General features: G+C 44.1%; 1 protein-coding gene across 1 annotated transcript in view; it reads right to left on the reverse strand.

The window, feature by feature from the left end:
- The window catches only part of LOC130879335 (guanine nucleotide-binding protein G(q) subunit alpha), a 235,515-nt gene extending 220,065 nt beyond the window's left edge, over positions 1-15,450 (reverse strand). The window contains exon 1 of the mRNA XM_057777692.1: positions 14,692-15,450. Within this exon, the coding sequence (XP_057633675.1) occupies positions 14,692-14,827 (136 nt within the window). The 5' untranslated portion in view covers positions 14,828-15,450. The remainder of the gene's footprint in view (positions 1-14,691) is intronic.
- Positions 15,451-18,362: the final 2,912 nt, after the last annotated feature.

The following is an 18,362-nucleotide window of genomic DNA, read 5'->3' on the forward strand; positions in this document are numbered from 1 at the left end:
TAATACATATGTTAAGGTTTTTGTTTTTGAAGATACAGTTTAGGGTTTTTTATTAGTATATTTTATAGGCAATTTAGAAAAGAATACAGACTACACAACAGAAGCCTGTTCAATAAAATGCAAATAAATACAAGATCATTTTAATACCTGTCAATCAGACTAGCATAAATGGGCCGAAGCAATAACATTGCCAACAAGTATGAAAGCAACTCCATGTATACTCTTCTGAAAAGCAGAATCAAATGTTATATAAGCCTCTCACTGGCCGACAACCCTATGCCAAGAACTCAGCCTGGAGGTGGTATCCTACAGTGTACAGAAATGTGTTCCCTACAACGGTCACTGCAGCATTGCTTATAAAATTGTCTTGATGGAATCAAAGTAAAAACTCATCAAGTACAAACAGTGATATACTGGTAAATAACTGGGCCTGGAGAGCCCTGATTTGTATAATTTTTGCCAATTTCTGTGGTAAATACTCCTTCCACAGCTAATATCAAACTGTCAAAGTGAAGATACTGGGATTTGTAAAGCTGAGATGAAATTTGTAGAACTAGATTTTATGAACTAATTCAAACTAGAAACTTCCAAATGATATAAATGCACTGGGGTCAGGGAGTCCTCTGGGTAGAGCACTTGTCCAGCATGTGCCAGACCCTGGGTTCAACACCAGATATTATACACATACACACGTATGCACACATGCAGGCCATCCCACTACAATGCTAAAAAGCTATAATTATGATGTGAAAATTTTATATCAACATAACAATACCAAGTACATATTATTGAATAAAAAAGTTATATATTGAAGAGCTTACACTATGAATTATATGAATACTTCATTTACATGTTCAAAAATAACCATACAACAGTGATAACAACACTACACGCAATTTAGTTTGTATATATAACAATGGGAATAAATTGGATTTTCATGGAGTATCTAGAGCACATTAGGATTTTCATTTTAAAATAGAATATACCAAAAGATGAACAAATTTGGTTTGATAATTAAAAAAACCTACTGAATAATACAAAACAAAAGCAACAGACAAGGGTTAAATTAATTTCAGTAAATATGACAAAAAACTAATTTCATTTGCATGCTTGGAGCCCATAAATTGGCAAAAGAAATGAAGAAACAAAAAAGAAACCAAGAAATTCAACCTAAAACAAGCATGGCCATGATGACTGGCATGTGACCAAATGCAGATCTTCAGATTATAAATGCAATGATTTCCCATAACTCTGCTAGCAGTGGGGATTAAACACAACCGTTTAAGAATCACATTGGCTTTTTTCATATTTCTGACCCAGAAATAGAAATTATATGTATTGGTTATTCTTGTTTTAAAAAACTACCCACCCAGAACTCCATTGGGGCAATATTTCTTAAAAGGAAACATCGAGAGTCAAGCATTGTGGTGAATGTCTTTAACCCCAGCAGCACGCAGAGGGCAGACAGGCGGGGCTCTTTGAACTTACTCTTGTGAGTGTGAGGCCAGCATGATCTACATACAGAATTCAGGTCAGCCAGAATACATAGTAAGACCCTGTCAGAGAAGAGAAGAGAGAAGAGGGAGAGAAGAGGGAGAGAAGGGGGGGAGTGGGGGGAGGAGAGGGGAGGGGAAGGGAGGGGAGGGAAGAGGAGGGGAAGGGAGGGGAGGAGCTGGAGAGACACTTGAGTGATTAAAAGCACTTGTTGCCCTTGCAGAGGACCCAGGTTCCGTTCCCCAGAACCTACATGGGTGGTTTACAGCCAACTGTGACTCCAGTTCCAGGGGATCTAATGTCCTCTTCTGTCTTCCATGGGCACCAGGCACACATACAGTACACATACATACATGAAGGCAAAGCACTCATACACATAAAATAAAATAATTTTTAAAGAGACTTGCACAAACTAGTATAATTCCTTTACATAGAGCATTATATGCCTATTTCAGATGCAAATGTGAACTTTATAACACCACATAGAACATGCTTACAACAGTATCAAACTGTACAGTGTGATCATACCTACACAAGAAACACTGGAAAATACAACAGAATAGAAAGGAGCAACACCCAGAAAAAGGTCACAGTTCTTAAGTTATATTGGAACATTTTGGATATTTTTATTAATTAATTTTAAAACCATCTTTTCAATTGCGTATAAAAAAACTACTATTTCTATAATTTCATGATTACTGAAAAACAAACAAAAATATAATTAAATAACAGAATGGACTGTCATTTACTCAAAGGTTAACATAGAAATATAATGTATTTAAGGATATAAAAAAATTCTCGCCAGAGAGTAATGGCGCACCCCTTTAATCCCAGCACTTGGGAGGCAAAGACAGATGGATTTCTGTGAATTTAAGGCCAGCCTGGTCTACACAGGGAGTTCCAGAACAGTCAGAAACCTTGTCTCGAAAACCAAAAGTAAAAAAAGAAAGAAACAAACAAACTACCTGAGAAAATATTAAGTGCTCACCTCTAATTTAAAAAAAATAACCAATATAAATTCAATACTACAAAGGAAGAATATTGGTATTAAATATATATAATAAATATTAAAAAATTGTGTGACCACATGACTCGGGTCTACTGACTGATGCACAAGGCATTAATTAACTAATCCTTGGAGGATACACTGTAATTTGAAGAGTAATTCAGACTCTGGGGACTTAGAAAAACCCCAGAGAAGACTCAGTTCCAGAGTAAGCATGGTCTGGAGCAGGAAGTCCTACAGAAAACATGCTTCTCAAAGGTCTTTGGTGAAAAGGCATTTAGAGAGGAAGTTTCCCTAAGGAAATAGACATAATGTATCATTTCCTCCAATGAAGCAACTCTTTAACAAGAAAATGCAAGGTGCTAATCAGAATACGAGAAAAGTTATGGGGCCTGTCACCATAAGAAACAGTGTCTTCTGATGTTCCAATCATTTCTAAGGGAACATCTTAAATAGCCCAACATAAGAATCCTAAGAATGAGCACCAGGGAAGCAGAGACGGGTGGATCTTTGTGAATCTGAGGCCAGCCTGGTCTACATAGTGAGCTCCAGGACAGTCAGAGCCCACAGAGTGAGACCCTGTCTCAAGAAAATAACAACAAAAAAGGTATGAATGTCCACAGAGCACCAGTCATTGGACACAGCAACTACTTCCCCTCCAGCCTTACTACTGTCAGTCAAGACTAGGCTGAGCGAAGTCAGCTAAAGCAAATAATTAGTTCCACCAAAAATGAGTCATGAAACTACAGACTGATTTCAAGTATCTTTTTGTTCTAGCACTAGTTCTTTCAAATTACTCACTTTTTTCAAAATACATTTTCCCATATTTTGAGTCTAGAAATCCCATTCAGTTGGTATTGTGGTTAAGTGCAGCTCCATTTTTCAATGCTGGTCTCAATTAGAAACAGACAGCCGGGCGGTGGTGGCGCACGCCTTTAATCCCAGCACTTGGGAGGCAGAGGCAGGTGGATCTCTGTGAGTTCGAGACCAGCCTGGTCTACAAGAGCTAGTTCCAGGACAGGCTCCAAAACCACAGAGAAACCCTGTCTGGAAAAACCAAAAAAAAAAAAAAAAAAAAGAAGAAAGAAACAGACACCGAGCACTCTTTAAAAATGTTAGGGAGCTGGGCGACTGAGTTTGAGGCCAGCCTGGTCTATACAGTTCCAAGGCAGCCAGAGACACACAGAGAAACCCTGTCTCAGAAAACTGAAAAGGGGGGGGGGGGGGATAAGGAATAGCAGGGTTGGGGATGGCACACACCTTTAATCTCAGCACTATGAAGGTTAGGAGGCAGAGGCAGAAAGATCTCTGTGAGTTCAAAGACAGTGAGAGCTACATAAAGAAAGCCTGTCTCAAAAAATTGAAAAAATAAAAATAAAAGAAATGCTAGGTAAGGGGGCTCCGACGTAGTTCACTGATGAGAAAGCTCAGCAAGGCTGGGCGGTGGTGGTGCACACCTTTAATCCCAGCACTTGGGGAGGCAGAGGCAGGCGGATCTCTGTGAGTTCGAGGCCAGCCTGGTCTACAAGAGCTAGTTCCAGGACAGGAACCAAAAGCTACGGAGAAACCCTGTCTCGAAAAATCCAAAAAGAAAGCTCAGCAAGCACCTGGTTGTGGGGTCAATGCCCAGAGTGTAGGCTCATACTCAAAAATCTTTTTAAAAGTCTACATTAGAGGACTGGGGATACGGTTCAATTACAGAAATCTTGCCTAGCATGCAGGAAGCCCTGGGTTCCATCCCCAGTACCACACTGAATTGAGTATGGAGGCCCATGCCTATAAATCCAGCACTTAACTTAGGAGATAGAGGCAGAGGATCAAGAATTTAAAGTCAGCTACATAATAAAGTTTAGCTACACAGTGAATTAGGCCACATAGTGAATTCAAGACCAGCCTGAGCTACATGAGACTCTAGATGTTAAGAGGAGGAGGAGGAGGAGGAGGCCACAATAGAACTGAAGATGACAACCCCCTTGACCCTTGATAGTCTCTTCTCTATTAAAATGTTTAAGTTCTTTCAACAAAACATGCCTCTATCTGAGTATCAATCTATCTGGCAAGAATAGCTCAAGATACTGCTTATCTTCTTACTGCTCTGGGCAGCTGAAATGTGCTCTGCTACAGACGCAAGCCAAACAAAAGCATTTCCTGGGCAAGGGCGGCTCACGACCTACCACAGGAGAGCAGAGTTCTCAAGGGCAGTTCACGACCTACCACAGGAGAGCAGGGTTCCCAAGGGCGGCTCACGACCTACCACAGAAGAGCACCTCAAGGAGTTGACAGAAAACAAAAATTAAGAAAAGCTACGGTGGAGCCAGGCTGCAACCTTTCCTTTTAAATGTGGATGGTTCTCTGCAAGACTCTGCTGCACATGAGCTCTGAACTGAATACTCTAATCTACAGGAGAGTGGCTGCAAAGCACAGTCCCCCACCCAACCCAAGATGCCCTGACTGTCCATCTCCCAACTCACCCCTGAGGACTAAGAATGAAGACCAAGAGACGGGAGAGGGAGGCTGGAGGAGGAAGAAGCACTGGCCTGCTCTTCCTGACGAAGGCCACAGGGCAGAAGGACAGCCATTTCTCCTTTGCTCCCCTGCCACCCTTCCAGAGCCTGGTGAACACAGCAGCAGCACTCTCTGCCTCTCCACACCTTAGATTCCCATCTCTAGTCTCTGCCCTGTGACTATGCAACTATTCTTGCCTTACTACTGTCCAACCCCAAGTCCAAGAGCAAAGCCAAGAGCCTGATACTACGATGCCGAGAAGACAGCAGGCTCTGGCGACGTCAGTTACCAGCCTGGCATCTCTGGCAGAATCTGGCTCATCTCAGTTTTCCCAAGACCTCAGTGAGAGTCCTGCTGGTGTTTCTTTGACTACAGTTCTTCTAGAGATGCAGACAAGGGACACAGGAAGTTGCTTCCTTATGGTTCTTCTCAACTGTGCACATGCCAACTAGAATGGTCCAAATACATCTAAAACAAAAAAGCATAAAACTCTTTCTCTATATATCCCTGTCACGGATATTTTCCTGGCTATACTATAAGCCCCAAGGAGGGGCACAGTGATGTAATGACTTGCAGCTTACTGCTGCATCTTTCCTGTTTATATCTTTCCTACTAGCTCCAAACAAATACAGAAGAGCCTCCAGTGTGTTCCTCCTTGGAATGTGGGGCCTTAATGCCCACCTCACCAGCCTACCAGTAATCTCTCACAGAAAATGGCAGTCTCACTTGGGGAACAGAGATTATTTGTAAACTAGTAGAAGCAAAGCTTAAAGCCCAGTGAAACAAAAACAAAAGCATCAAGTCAGAGGAAGCTGGCAAGAGTAGCATAAATAAATAAATAAATAAATAAATAAATAAATAAATAAATAAATAAATAAATAAATAACTGACCCCTGCCTAAGCAGAGCAGGGAACAGGCACTGCCTCTCCAGCTCCACCCCGTGCCTCCCAGGATATCGCCTTTCCTGTAGGAAGCAAGAGACCCATGCTGATATGGCAGAAGGATTTTGATACCACTCCCTGTGAAGACAGAGCTCCTATCAGCAGCACGCCAGGCAGCAGGAGGGAGCACTGGACAGCTAAAGCCTCATTCCCTCCCAGGCCTTGCTTACTGAGTAGGAGCACCCTGTCCACCCCACCACTACTAGCAGGGCTGTTAGCATCACACTGAGTTACTGCCAGGAGAGAGAAGATCCAAGCTGGTCTACAGAAAGAAGCCTACCAGCCTGGCAATGCTTCCTTATAAAGCTGGTGAAAGAAGTGGAGTGCCCTCCCCTCTCCCACATACTCAGCCCCCTCATCCGCAGATGAACTTGGACAAAAAGTAACTGGAGTCCAACTCTACAAAAGAGAAGGGAGTTTCTAAGTTCACATGGTCCTTGGAGATCTTTCTCATTTAATGTCTTTAGCCCACGTTTCTATAGAAAGACAAACAATCTAAGCAGAGATCACTGGGGTGGGGGTGAACAATCAAGACAAGTGGGGCAGGAATACTGACTGCCTTTTACAGGTCGGGGGGGGGGGATATACATCAGCTATTCCAAATGGCTCCACAATCGTGTTTAATTATTTCACAAAGCCAGTCTGTCGTCGTTTCAAATCATTGTATGACTTGTCAGTCCTCAAAAAATATGCCACAAGAGCTACAGAGCGAAGAGAGTTAATAAGCACTTAAGTATCCTGCAATTCTTTTAAGGGCAAACTATGAACAAGAATTAAAGTCATCCTGTATTATTAGAACCAGTTGCAGGAAATGGGTCATCTCTCTAGGACAAGAGGAAAATTGCATCCGCCATGTGCAGAAAGAACACACACTGATTATAAGGCAAGCGTTCTGTGAAGTACAGACCTTAAAATGTCAATTCACGTGGCAAAAGAAAAAAGACCACTGTGTCTTTACCTTGAAACACACCAACACACACGCTAAAGGAATGTACCCCAGACTGACTAGGTATAACAAAGACACATCCTCCCTAATGATCTGTACAGAAATGCAATCAGAAAGAGACACGATTAAGGTTCTCAAAAAAAACTGAGACCAGAGTGTTCAAGGCACTGCCTAGCAAAGATGTGCTGTTACACCACACAGCCGACAGCCCAAAGGACCTTCCCCATTCCAGGAAGCACACAGCATCCTATTTGCAAACCCAGCAGCCCATTAGATTACCCTGCCTGGCTCACTAGCTCTCTGCTGGTAATCATGAACCAATCCCAAGTCCCTGCCCTCTGGAAAAGGAAGGAAGAAGGATGTGACATTCTGTCGGTTAATGATGCATTTTGCTTTGCAGACCAGAGTCTTTACTCCGATGACAGAGCCCTTCTTTCAATGTGCTGAGGCACTCAACTTCACATACAGCTCACCGCCACATGACATCTAACAGAAACGGGGAAGTTCTCAAAGTCTGAGGAAATATGCACGCAGAAACATCTAAGGGGCCTCACTAACTCAAGAGAGAATAAACAGGTGGGAGGTATTCATATGGGATGGGGTACCCAAAACTATAAGCCTGAAGAAGAGCTGGGCAGAGTACAAGCACCTCTCCAGACAGTTACAGCTACCAGGTTATAAACAGTGGCAAAGAGACCAGTGATGACAGTGCCACTCCTACATTAAAGACTGTACACACACACAAAAAAAAATTAAAAACAATGGAATGTTTTAAAACACAAAAGAAACCTTTAAAAGAAATTCTATTTCCAGTTTTTAACAAATAATGATCAAAAAAAGTCAAATTCTTAAAAAAGGCAATTCATGTTTTCAGTTCTCCAAAGGGGGTGGGGGGAGAATCACAAGACTATCTCCAAGGAATATACATACTGAGTTCTAAACATGACTGCTCACTTTCTGTAGCAGAGCCAAAAAGTTTCACTCTATCCCTTTCTCCTTAATTTGTGGATCAATTATTGTTCCCTTCTGTGAGGTTTCGGGAATATAATGACATTAATAACACTTCAGATCCCAACCACACCACAATCCATTAAACACTTACTTGAAACTACTTTGTTTCTAAAGCAATCCAACTGGCCACAATCCAAGATTAACCCTGCAATAACTGTGTATGGGACTCTGAAATTTCAAATGTCTTGTGTGGCTACCAGCACTCCACCGGACCAGCTGTGTCTACGGCTTTCCATCCTGAAGCAATGTGACACTGAAAAATTCTTAGCAGAAAGTGAGTGGAAAGCCAGGAGGACTTCCACATCTAAAACACAGCGCCTCTGACTGTGTGCCCTAGGGGCTACTACTCAACAAAGAGAAACAGAAAGCAGAGAACAGACAGACTATACCCATCAGAAAAAAGGCAAGAAATTCGCATTCATTCTCTCCAACTACTCTTCTTTGTTGTGGGAATCCAGCTGCCTCCACACCCCTACTTATTGAAAATAAAGGCAGGGTAAGGTCAGCTGTGCTTGGTGTAATGCTGAGACACAGAGATCCAAGAGTCACCACATTTGCCCTCCAGGAGCTTCATTCCAGGAGTGTCTCAGTTCCGAGCAAAACATGACCTGATTCAAGGAAACATTGAACATAAACTTAGGAATCACACTCTTCAGACAACCTGCTCTCCCTGCTTGTGGGAATGCCATACAACACTCAACAATACATTTTGCCTTTTCTTTTACATGAAGAAGCAACAGGAAAGCCATCAAGATGACATAGGCAACAACCAAGAAATTGCCTAGAGACTAGGTCCTTCCTGTTGGCACATAACTAAGCAACGTCTTAGGCAGCAGATAGCTTTAGCAGAAATGATTAACATTTCTTCATGTGGACAGCATCTGATGGGTAGCTATTTTTTCTTAATATATGACTGGGAAGAAAATCTGGATGAAAAGTTTATATTCCAGTCATTGGCAAGTATTTGTTTAGTAAGTGGACTTGCAAGAGCTTCATAATTTTACTTATGAACGATACTAATTTTGTTCTTTAATCCTGAACTAAAATGAGGCTGGAGGTGAGGTGTAGCTCTGCAATAGGCACATGGTTAGTACACATGGATCCCTAGAGTCAACCCCCTGCACCAAAAAAATAAAAATTAAAAGCTTTTAGCAAATACTCCTTGCTGACTTCAGAAACGACAGGTAGTATGAAGGCTAACCTCCCCTCCCCACCCCCCCACCCCACCCCCGGTCTAACTAACATGGCAAATGCAGTTTGGGTTTATTTTGCTATGTAATGCAGATTCACGACCACTTTGGACAACAATTCATCTTGTCAGTATGGACAGGTCCTTCTGCCATACTGTCACTCATTAGATAACAAATCAGAAGTGAACGTGAAACACCGTTAGCAACTGCCGCTTATCAAAACAGGGTCCGGGTCTGAGAGCAGCTGTCTTTCATGTTACTCCACTCAGCAAAACACGAGAAAATGCTCTGTTTGCTGTACAATTACCGCCACAGATTTAATTACCAACAATCACACATCTTACCTTCTATTGCTTTTTCACACTTCCCTAGGATTAGTTCTGCGCAAATCTTGATGATAAAAAAGCCACTGTAGAAGTTTCCCTTTGATAATTACCACTTGCTTGCCTCTTCAGGCAAGAAATGAGTTTAAATCTGTTGCTACAAATGTATGTATCCCTCTCAACCCAATCCACCAGGACTGCAGGAGACAGCCCCCCCCCCCTTGAGAAAACATTTCCAACCTGAAAATGGCTTCTCTCTTCCAAGGCATCTCCTTCACTCCCAATTTTTTCTCTTCAACTCCAATCATCATTCCACTAACATCAACAGCTCCCTTTAAAAAAAAAAACTGATGTGGATGCTGGATGCAAAATCACCCTGGAAAATCCTGTTCATTTCTTCTCCAATATAAAGCTTGGCTGGATCATGAAGAAAAACCTTTTCTCTTTTCTGCTGAGTTTAGCATAGCACAAATAACCTCGTAGCTATAAAAGCTGTTTCGGGTCCTTAGAAACTCATCTGTAATAATAATAATAGTAATAATAATAATAAAGCCCTAACTATATTTATTACTTCTGAAAAATGAACATAAGCCACCTCGTAAAAGGGAACTGGGTTAGTATTTCTAAGAAGCAGCTGCTGAATTTGTGGTAAACAAGATGGCTACTAGACGGCTCTTCTGGTTCTCTTCTCAACCCAGTCATACAAATATTTGAACAGATTCACACAGAATAACTTCACACAGAAAGACCCTCAGTGGGGCTTTAATTTAGTCCAAAACTCTCTGATAAAGATTCATAATCCCAAAACTGACAGGTGTATGTCAGCTAAGGATAGAGAATCCACATGGCTCTGTGAAAAACCTTACTCTGAAGACTGTCAGTCAGAGCTACAGCTTCCATTTCTACATCCTGTCCCCATTTCAGCCTTCAGATATAAATACTTCATTTTTTGTCTTTCTTTTTTTAAAAAAAAAAAAGGAGGAAATACATACAAATAAATTTTTAAAAATGTAATTCAACACTTATTTTATAAAGATGAAAAAGCATCAAAACAAGACAAGTGGTCAGTCATTACAGGAACATCATAATTCGGTATCTCCAGGGCAGCCAACCTGACAGCTACTTAAGGAGAATTGGAAGAATACTTAAATGTGCACAAAGCAATACTCTCTAACTTAAGTTGGACAAAGCATCCACTCCTAACCTTCCATGTCCCTTCTTGTTTTATACCTATAATTTTCAATACAAATTCTAATTCCTAACAGTCTGTACTTAACCACTGAAGTTTCCTTCATGTCGATGTATGTATTAACCACAAAAATCTGCCTGATCATCAAAGGAATATTAAAAATTCACTATGATCAATGTATCATGGGAGAAAAATATCCATTAAAAATAGGATGTATTTAAACTAGCCTTTATATGATAAACAGTAATCAAAGTATAGAATAGACTGGTTGTCTTGAAATTTACATTCTATGAGCATGACTGGCCTGGGCCTAGCGGTACAGGTCTGTGATCTTAGCTGGTCAAGAGAATAAAGCAGGAGGATCCAAATGTGTAGTTTCCCTAGACAACTTAGTGAGAACTTGTCTCAAAATAAGAAGTATAAAGTTGGAGCACTTGCCTAGTAAGTGTGAGATGCTGGGTTCGATTCCCATTCTAACATACCCAGCACAAAACATACCGTATACTGCACAGGCGTCCAACACCCTGGGATGCATGTGTGCCTTGCCGGCTCAAAGAGCTACATGTGACTTTCTTCAAGAGACAAAATTATGTTTTCAGCAAGTATTGATTAAGACCACTCTTACAGACACAGTCCTAGAAGCTGGAATTCTGCAGTGAACAAAACAAACACAGTCCTACCCTCATAAGCTTGCGGAATGAAACAGATAAAAACTGTTAAATGTGTGTGTGATTAACTCCCAAAGGCCAAATACATATGTTCTTCCATTTAAGACTGACCTAAACACTGCCTATTTTCAATAGGACGAATCCATAAATATAAAGGTTTTGCTAATTTGATGACTAAGGTCTACAGAGTAGAGATTTTAAACACATGTAAAACAACAGGTCAAAGGGCAGACAGGTAATATCTTCAAGGAATCGAATAAAACTTCCCCGTGATTACTTATGACCTAAAGCATTCAGGGCCATTTGCTCCTAAGAAATTGGAAGACAAATCAATAACTAAATGCTGTGTGACCTATGTATCAAAAACAGAAATATCTAATGAATAACCATGATGTTTCAACTATAAAGGCAAGATATTAAAATATCAAATATCTTCTACTATATTCTATATAGAATATAGTTTTGAGGTGTCAAAATACACACTAATAGGAATGAAAGAGAACAAGACAAAAATGACAATGTTAAAATGAAGCTCTTAGTGTGACAAAAAGTCAGAGATCGTTCTTCAAGAAGAATAAAACCAAAATGCGTAACCATAGAATAAATGTGGATCACACGGGCATAAGTGCAGCATTAGGATTCAAAAGAGCCCAAATTTTACTGCCACACAGATAGCCACAGTTCTGTGATACTGCTACAGTATTAAGAAATAAAAAAATTACGTAAACAATGCATTACAACCCAATAGAGCAAACCCTTTCCATGAACGTCAGCCTTGAACTAAAACTTACTTTGAAAACAATTTTACACAGAATTTCATTTCAACACATGGGTGATCCCTCCACATAAACAAATGATGAAAGCTGCAGAAGGAACTTTACACTGTGAAGGAATATTCTGTGATCTCCTCTGGATGGGGGGTTGGGAAAACAAACAACAGAACTAAGGAATGAAGACTACTCACAAAGCAGCAGGACCAAGAATTTCCCAAAGGAGCCCCTCCCCAAAATCCTTCCTTGTTCAAATCAACACTCAGTAGTCCCTTGCTAAACTCCTAAGCTTGTAAAGTCACATCCCCATACATACACACACACACACACACACACACACACACACACACACACAGATCCACACTTAATGTCTGCCATGACTACACAAATAGTGTGGGCACTGCACAGGGGGAGAAGCTGATCTAGCGTGAGGTCAGTAGTGATGGATCAGTGATGTCCAGGCTCCTGTTTCTGACAGATAACTATGGTTTTTAAACACTGATCATGAATGTGGATGCTGAATAAACAGCAAATCTTTCTCCCACCTCTTACTGTCTGTCTTTGATAGGTGAGGTGAGGCTGCGTGAAACCCTGCTCAAAGGTATAATAAGTGGGGGGAAGGCAGCCACACACTTATACCTACCACTTTTTTAGCAGTAAAACTGTGGGGTTTTTTCTTAGCAATCATTTCCACGTTCATTTTTAAAAGCATGATATATTATTAAAATACATAGCATGTAATTAAGTATCTCTGTAAGTGTATTCCTTTCTCAGGCATTTAAACCTAGGCCCTCTGGCAAACTGAACCAACTCATAGCTGCTGGGAAACCTCGAGCTGTCAAATTTCAGGCAAATAAGTTTGGTTAACAAGACCTCAAATGCCCTGTTCCTAGCTAAACACAAACATATGAAGACTGTAAACAAAGGAAAATTAAAACCCAGGTCTCAGAGAAAATCTCTAAAATACATGTTTTTCCTCTTAATTGTATACTGGAACACTATATATTTATTCCACTTGCCCTTGCTTTTTCCTTCTCAAAAAAAAAAAAAAAGGCATTCCATTTTTCAGTCATGAGAAGTTAACAGAAATGAAAAAATGACAAGGGTGGACAGGCTTTACTTATTATCCAACTTTCCTGTTCCCCTGGTTTCATTTCCCTGAAACGCACCTCTCCATGCTGCCCCTTGCCTTCTGTTCCTTATGAACACTTTATATTTGCACATTTACCTAACTGGATTTCAATATGAAGACTTAAGTCGAGGCGAGGAGACAGCGTTGGTAACCATTTGTGAATATAATATTTTGCTCCTGATTGTAAGCAGTTCAGTCCCAAAGGTAATGGGTTCCTGGAGCCAGCAGACTGAATGCTCCAGATAAAAAAAAAAGGGGAGGAGGGCACTTCTCAAATTGAAACTAACAATGCAGCCGGGCGGTGGTGGCGCACGCCTTTAATCCCAGCATTTGGGAGGCAGAGGCAGGCGGATCTCTGTGAGTTCGAGGCCAGCCTGGTCTACAAGAGCTAGTTCCAGGACAGGCTCCAAAAAAACCACAGAGAAACCCTGTCTCGAAAAACCAAAAAAAAAAAAAAAGGAAGAAAGAAACTAACAATGCAGTATCCTTTTCTTACAGAAATGTTTGAGAAGCGTTATTTTTACTCATACAAATAAACACAAGTGCAGACATTTTTCAGGCCTGTTCCTGCAAAACTGTTGACGCTTCCTACCACAATATCTTAGACTTATGTCATGCTAGCTTGTACGTGAACCCTGATCGCTTGGTTCTGATCATTCTCACAGAGATAAGAATATAATTCCTATTTGAAAGAATTTTCTTGCTAACTTCGTATTAACGTAGAATGTTGGGTTGTCGTTTTTGGTTTGTTTTTATTTTTTTTAAAACGAAATTAGAGAGAAATTTTCTCGCATTCTTCCCGTTTTTCTTGGAGCCCAGATGGCAAGATACTAAAATGTCCGTTCGAAACAAAAGGTTTCTGTTTGTTTCCAGGAGAGTAACTAGAGGCTGCACTGGTTTCCAGTAGAAACTGCAGTGAATTCAGGCATACATCTGGGTCGCCTCATTAAACAAAAGATACCCATCCGCTGTCAACAACTACACAGCACAACCCTCCCTGGTCCTTCATCTTTATCCAGAAGGAATGGTGCAGAAGAGACGACTGTCACCATCCACCGGCCAAGCAACTCTTGTGGGGTCGCTCCTCTCAGTGGCCTAGACGACAGTAGAGCCCATTTGGGCTAACCTTTCCCGCCCCGCCCCTGCCCAGTCCATTAGCCGGGTTTCTCTGGAGCGCCGACCACGGCTTCCACAGCACCTTTTCCTAGCCGAATCCAGCCCTCGGTCTGCTCCCCGTTTCCACCCTTCCCTCTCCACCCCACAACGCGCCACAATGGACGCTGGCGGGCCACCGCACAGCACGCCATCGCCCACCCGCGCGAACGCTCAGCCGTCCCGCACAGAGCTCGGCCCTAACCGCCACCGAAGGCGCACGCCGCGGCTCCGCGCAGGGCAGCCCCGGCCCTCGGCCCCTGGGTGCGCGCGCGCGGGTGCGGGTGCCGGCCGGGGACGCGCGCGGGGAGGGCAGCGGCTAGCCCGGGGCGGGGGGCACCCGGGCCCGAGGGCCGCACTCACCCAGCAGCAGCAGCTTGAGCTCCCGGCGGGCGTCGCGCTTGTCCCTGCGCAGCTGCCGCTCGATCTCGTCGTTGATCCTCCGGGCTTCCTTGGCCTCCTCGCTCAGGCAGCACGCCATGATGGACTCCAGAGTCATTCTTCCGAAGTGCCTCGCTGCAGCCCCGCCGGCGCCCTGCTCACACGCGCGCACACACACACACACACACACACACCCTCCGCCCTCGCTCCCCCGAGGCAGCGGCAGCCGCGGAACCCAGCCGCCCGGGCGCGCGTCCGGGACGAGCTCAGGGGAGCCGCGGTGAGGACGACGGCTGGGCCCGCAGCCCAAGCGGGCCGGGGACGAGCGGGGGCCGGGGGCCTGGGGCGCGCGAGGAAAGGCCGCCGCGCCCGGCCGCGCTCACACGCCGCCTTCCCGGGGAGCGCGCGGCCCTCCTGGCGCCCCGCGCCGCCGCTGCCCTAGGCTGTGCGCCCAGCGGCCCGAGCTCATTCACCGAGGCGGCCCCGCAGCGAGCGACCGCCGACGGCTCCTCCGCGCGCCCAGCGCGTCCGCTCCTCGCCGCCACCCGATTCGGCTCCGGGCGCCCTCGGCCTGCCCGCGCCCACTCGGCTCGCGCGCAAACCGGGCAGCCGGCCGCCGCGCGCTCCCCGCCTCCGCCCCCGCCTCCGCCGGACGCCCACCCGGCCCGATTGCCAGGCGCGCCGCGGCTGCTCAGTGCTCGCCCTCCCCCTCGCCACACACACACATTTTCTCCTTTCTCTGAACTGGAGCACAGATCCGGGAGGGAGGCGGCGGCGGCGCGAGGAGGGCGGGCGCAGGGGGCGGGCGCAGAGAGGGAGGCGGTGCCGCAGCCCCTCCAGGACGGCTCGAGCGCTGCTCGCCCCGCCCCCGGCAGCTCGCCCCGCCCCCGGCTGCCCGCCCCGCTCCACAGCCACCTCCCTCCCGCTCTGGCCCGGCCGGGGCGCGACGGTCACGGCCGCTCGAGTGGGGCCGGCGGGCGAACACCGACCTTCGGCTGCCGCGGGCCTCCGGGGCGTGGTCGGCGAGAACATGGCGGCCTCGGCCTGCCCCTCCGGCCGCCGGCGCCGCGGGATTCCTGCGCGGTGCCCACGCGCTGCGCCTCGGGCCGCCCTGCAGCCCTGCTGCCCTTTCCTATTTCTAAAACGCCATTGAGTGCCTCGAATGGCCTCTAACTCTAGAGCCGTCGTAGAAAGTGGGGGTACTCTGTACCATGAAGGAGAAAAGATTCTCACTGACTCGCAGGGGTTGGGGGGCAGTTACCGAGAGATTTGTGGACGGAACTGTCCTCGGTATCTCCCGATAGGACTCTGAATCGGAAGAGAAAAATGAAGCTGCCCAAGTTTCCAAGAGCCTCCTGATAGGTTCCAACTTTTCGGGTCACTGAAGTGCTTTCTGTCTTCCACCAGCACACTCTGTTCAACAGCCAAAATTGACCCTTCTGCACCTTGGCAGTTAAGGATGACGTCTAGGAGAAAGCCAAGTAGAACAAAATAAAGGGGAAGAGGCGAGTATGGTAGTTTACGCCCATAAGCTCCACATTCAATAGACTGAGGCAGGAGGATTGCTACCTGAGCAATATGAGACCTTGTACCAAAGAAAAGGGGGAGAAGAGAATGAAAAAAACTTAATATCATTGAAGCAAAATTCTGTTTAATTTTTACATTTCTAATTTGAGACAGTTTGCTAATAAACAGAAAAGATCTTGTTCATTCAAGGTTCTATTTGGGGGGGAAATTGTTCATTCAAATTCAGTGTGTCTCAACAAGAGGTGAGATTCGTATTATTTTTCTGCCTTTATAGAAGCTGAGGCCTTCACATTTTGTGCTTCCCATGAACTGCTCCTGTTGAACCAGGCTGCAATGTAAGGTGGTAACCATTGCTACAAATTCAGAACGAACAGTCTTGGACGCCAAGGTCGTTCCTCCAGTTTGCCTTATTCTCCACCTCCTTGGTGCTTGCACACATTCACTCGCTAAACCAGGACTCAGATTGAGTTGTGGACATAAAATCTGTATGTTTTAAGCTCTACTTTAAAAAAAAAAAAAAATCTGACCAAGACAGCAAAGAAGACCTCTCACCCCTTTTATATCAGCCCCTTCACAGAGCTATCAGATTTGCTGTGAAAAGTAAAACCTAAATGGCTGAAGACTAAGTCAGTAGGCAGAAATGTAAAATGGCTTCAGGGAGGAACAGCAAGTAGTATGACTCTCTGTCTCTTTCTGTGTGTGTCTCTCTTTCTCTCTCTCTCTCTCTCTCTCTCTCTCTCTCTCTCTCTCTCTCTCTGTGTGTGTGTGTGTGTGTGTGTGTGTGTGTGTGTGTGTGTGTGTGTGTTCGAGGGACACAGAGCACTGGGAAACAAAATGATCAACATCTCATGTCTGGTTTCCTAAGGAGCCTGAGACAAAGGGTGTCATGGTGTCTGTAATATGTTTTGGCTTAACTGACCTCTTTGTTTCATCACTTCTGTCTCGACCTCAGGGACGCCCTCCGGCACTTACTAGACATTTAAGGAGTAAAACAATCAGTAGAAGAGCCATCACTCATCGGGAAGAAATAAGGAAGTAAGGAACACCAGCAATACTCACAAGATAAAGCTATATAAGGACATCAAGAAGGAAACAGGAAGAGAAAATTCCAAGCTTGAACCTAAATCTATCCCAAACCCTTTGATGGTATCTGGAAAGCACTTGCCAAGCAAATAGCCCCATAACCTTAATCAAACAAATGCAGTCCATACAGAAACTCATTATGGTGTTGAGTGTTTTCTAGAAGAATAGACTCTAAATTATGCAACTAAACAGGGTTCATATTACAAAATTCCAGTTCATTAAATCAACAAACAAGGATTAGCTGCCTGCTTTGAGTAAATACAGTTAAGATGCAGAAAGGAGGGCTCAGAGCCTGCAGCGCCATCCTTGCTCTCCACCTGCATGTAGTGGCTCCAAACTAATACAAGAGAAGGCAAAACAGAATTGATTTGTGTGAATGTTGAGTAAAGGTAATAATCCTGTTTGGAAGGGTTGGATGACATCAAAGGAAAGAAGCATTTCAATGTACCCTAAAGAACGTATAGGATTAGCTTAGTGTGGAAGTACTCAGCCCTGTCTGGAACACCAGTCTGAGCCACTGAAGGAAAGACTCCATGGGAAGGAAGAAAAAGATGAAAGAAAAAAAGAATAGAACAAAAAACAAGAAAATGTTTTTCATAAATGTGTATGTACACTACTTAAAAAATAATAATAATAATTCCAAATCAAAATCACCAGAGACAGACTGCGGGATGATAAGCCATTCCAAGAACTAGGTGGTGATTAATGAGTGGCTGAAAGGCAAACCACAAAGTCCTAGAAGCTCTGAACTTCAGAGAAAACAGACCGTTATCTCCTCTGTGGTATCCCACGTCAGAAACCTACCTATCCGACACAACCCAGTCTATTGCCCAGCCTTGGGGGATGAGAAGAAAGAAAAAAAGAAAGAAAGAAAGAAAGAAAGAAAGAAAGAAAGAAAGAAAGAAAGAAAGAAAGAGTAAAGACATATTGAAGTCTCATGGAGGCAGAGTCCAAGTGTAAAATGAAGACTCTTTCAAAATGACCTGAGGAAGAAAGGCCTGGAGGGGAATCCAGACAGCAGGTCATGGACTGTATGTTTGTTC

Source organism: Chionomys nivalis, chromosome 8, assembly GCF_950005125.1.
Source record: "Chionomys nivalis chromosome 8, mChiNiv1.1, whole genome shotgun sequence".
Taxonomy (NCBI): Eukaryota; Metazoa; Chordata; class Mammalia; order Rodentia; family Cricetidae; genus Chionomys; species Chionomys nivalis.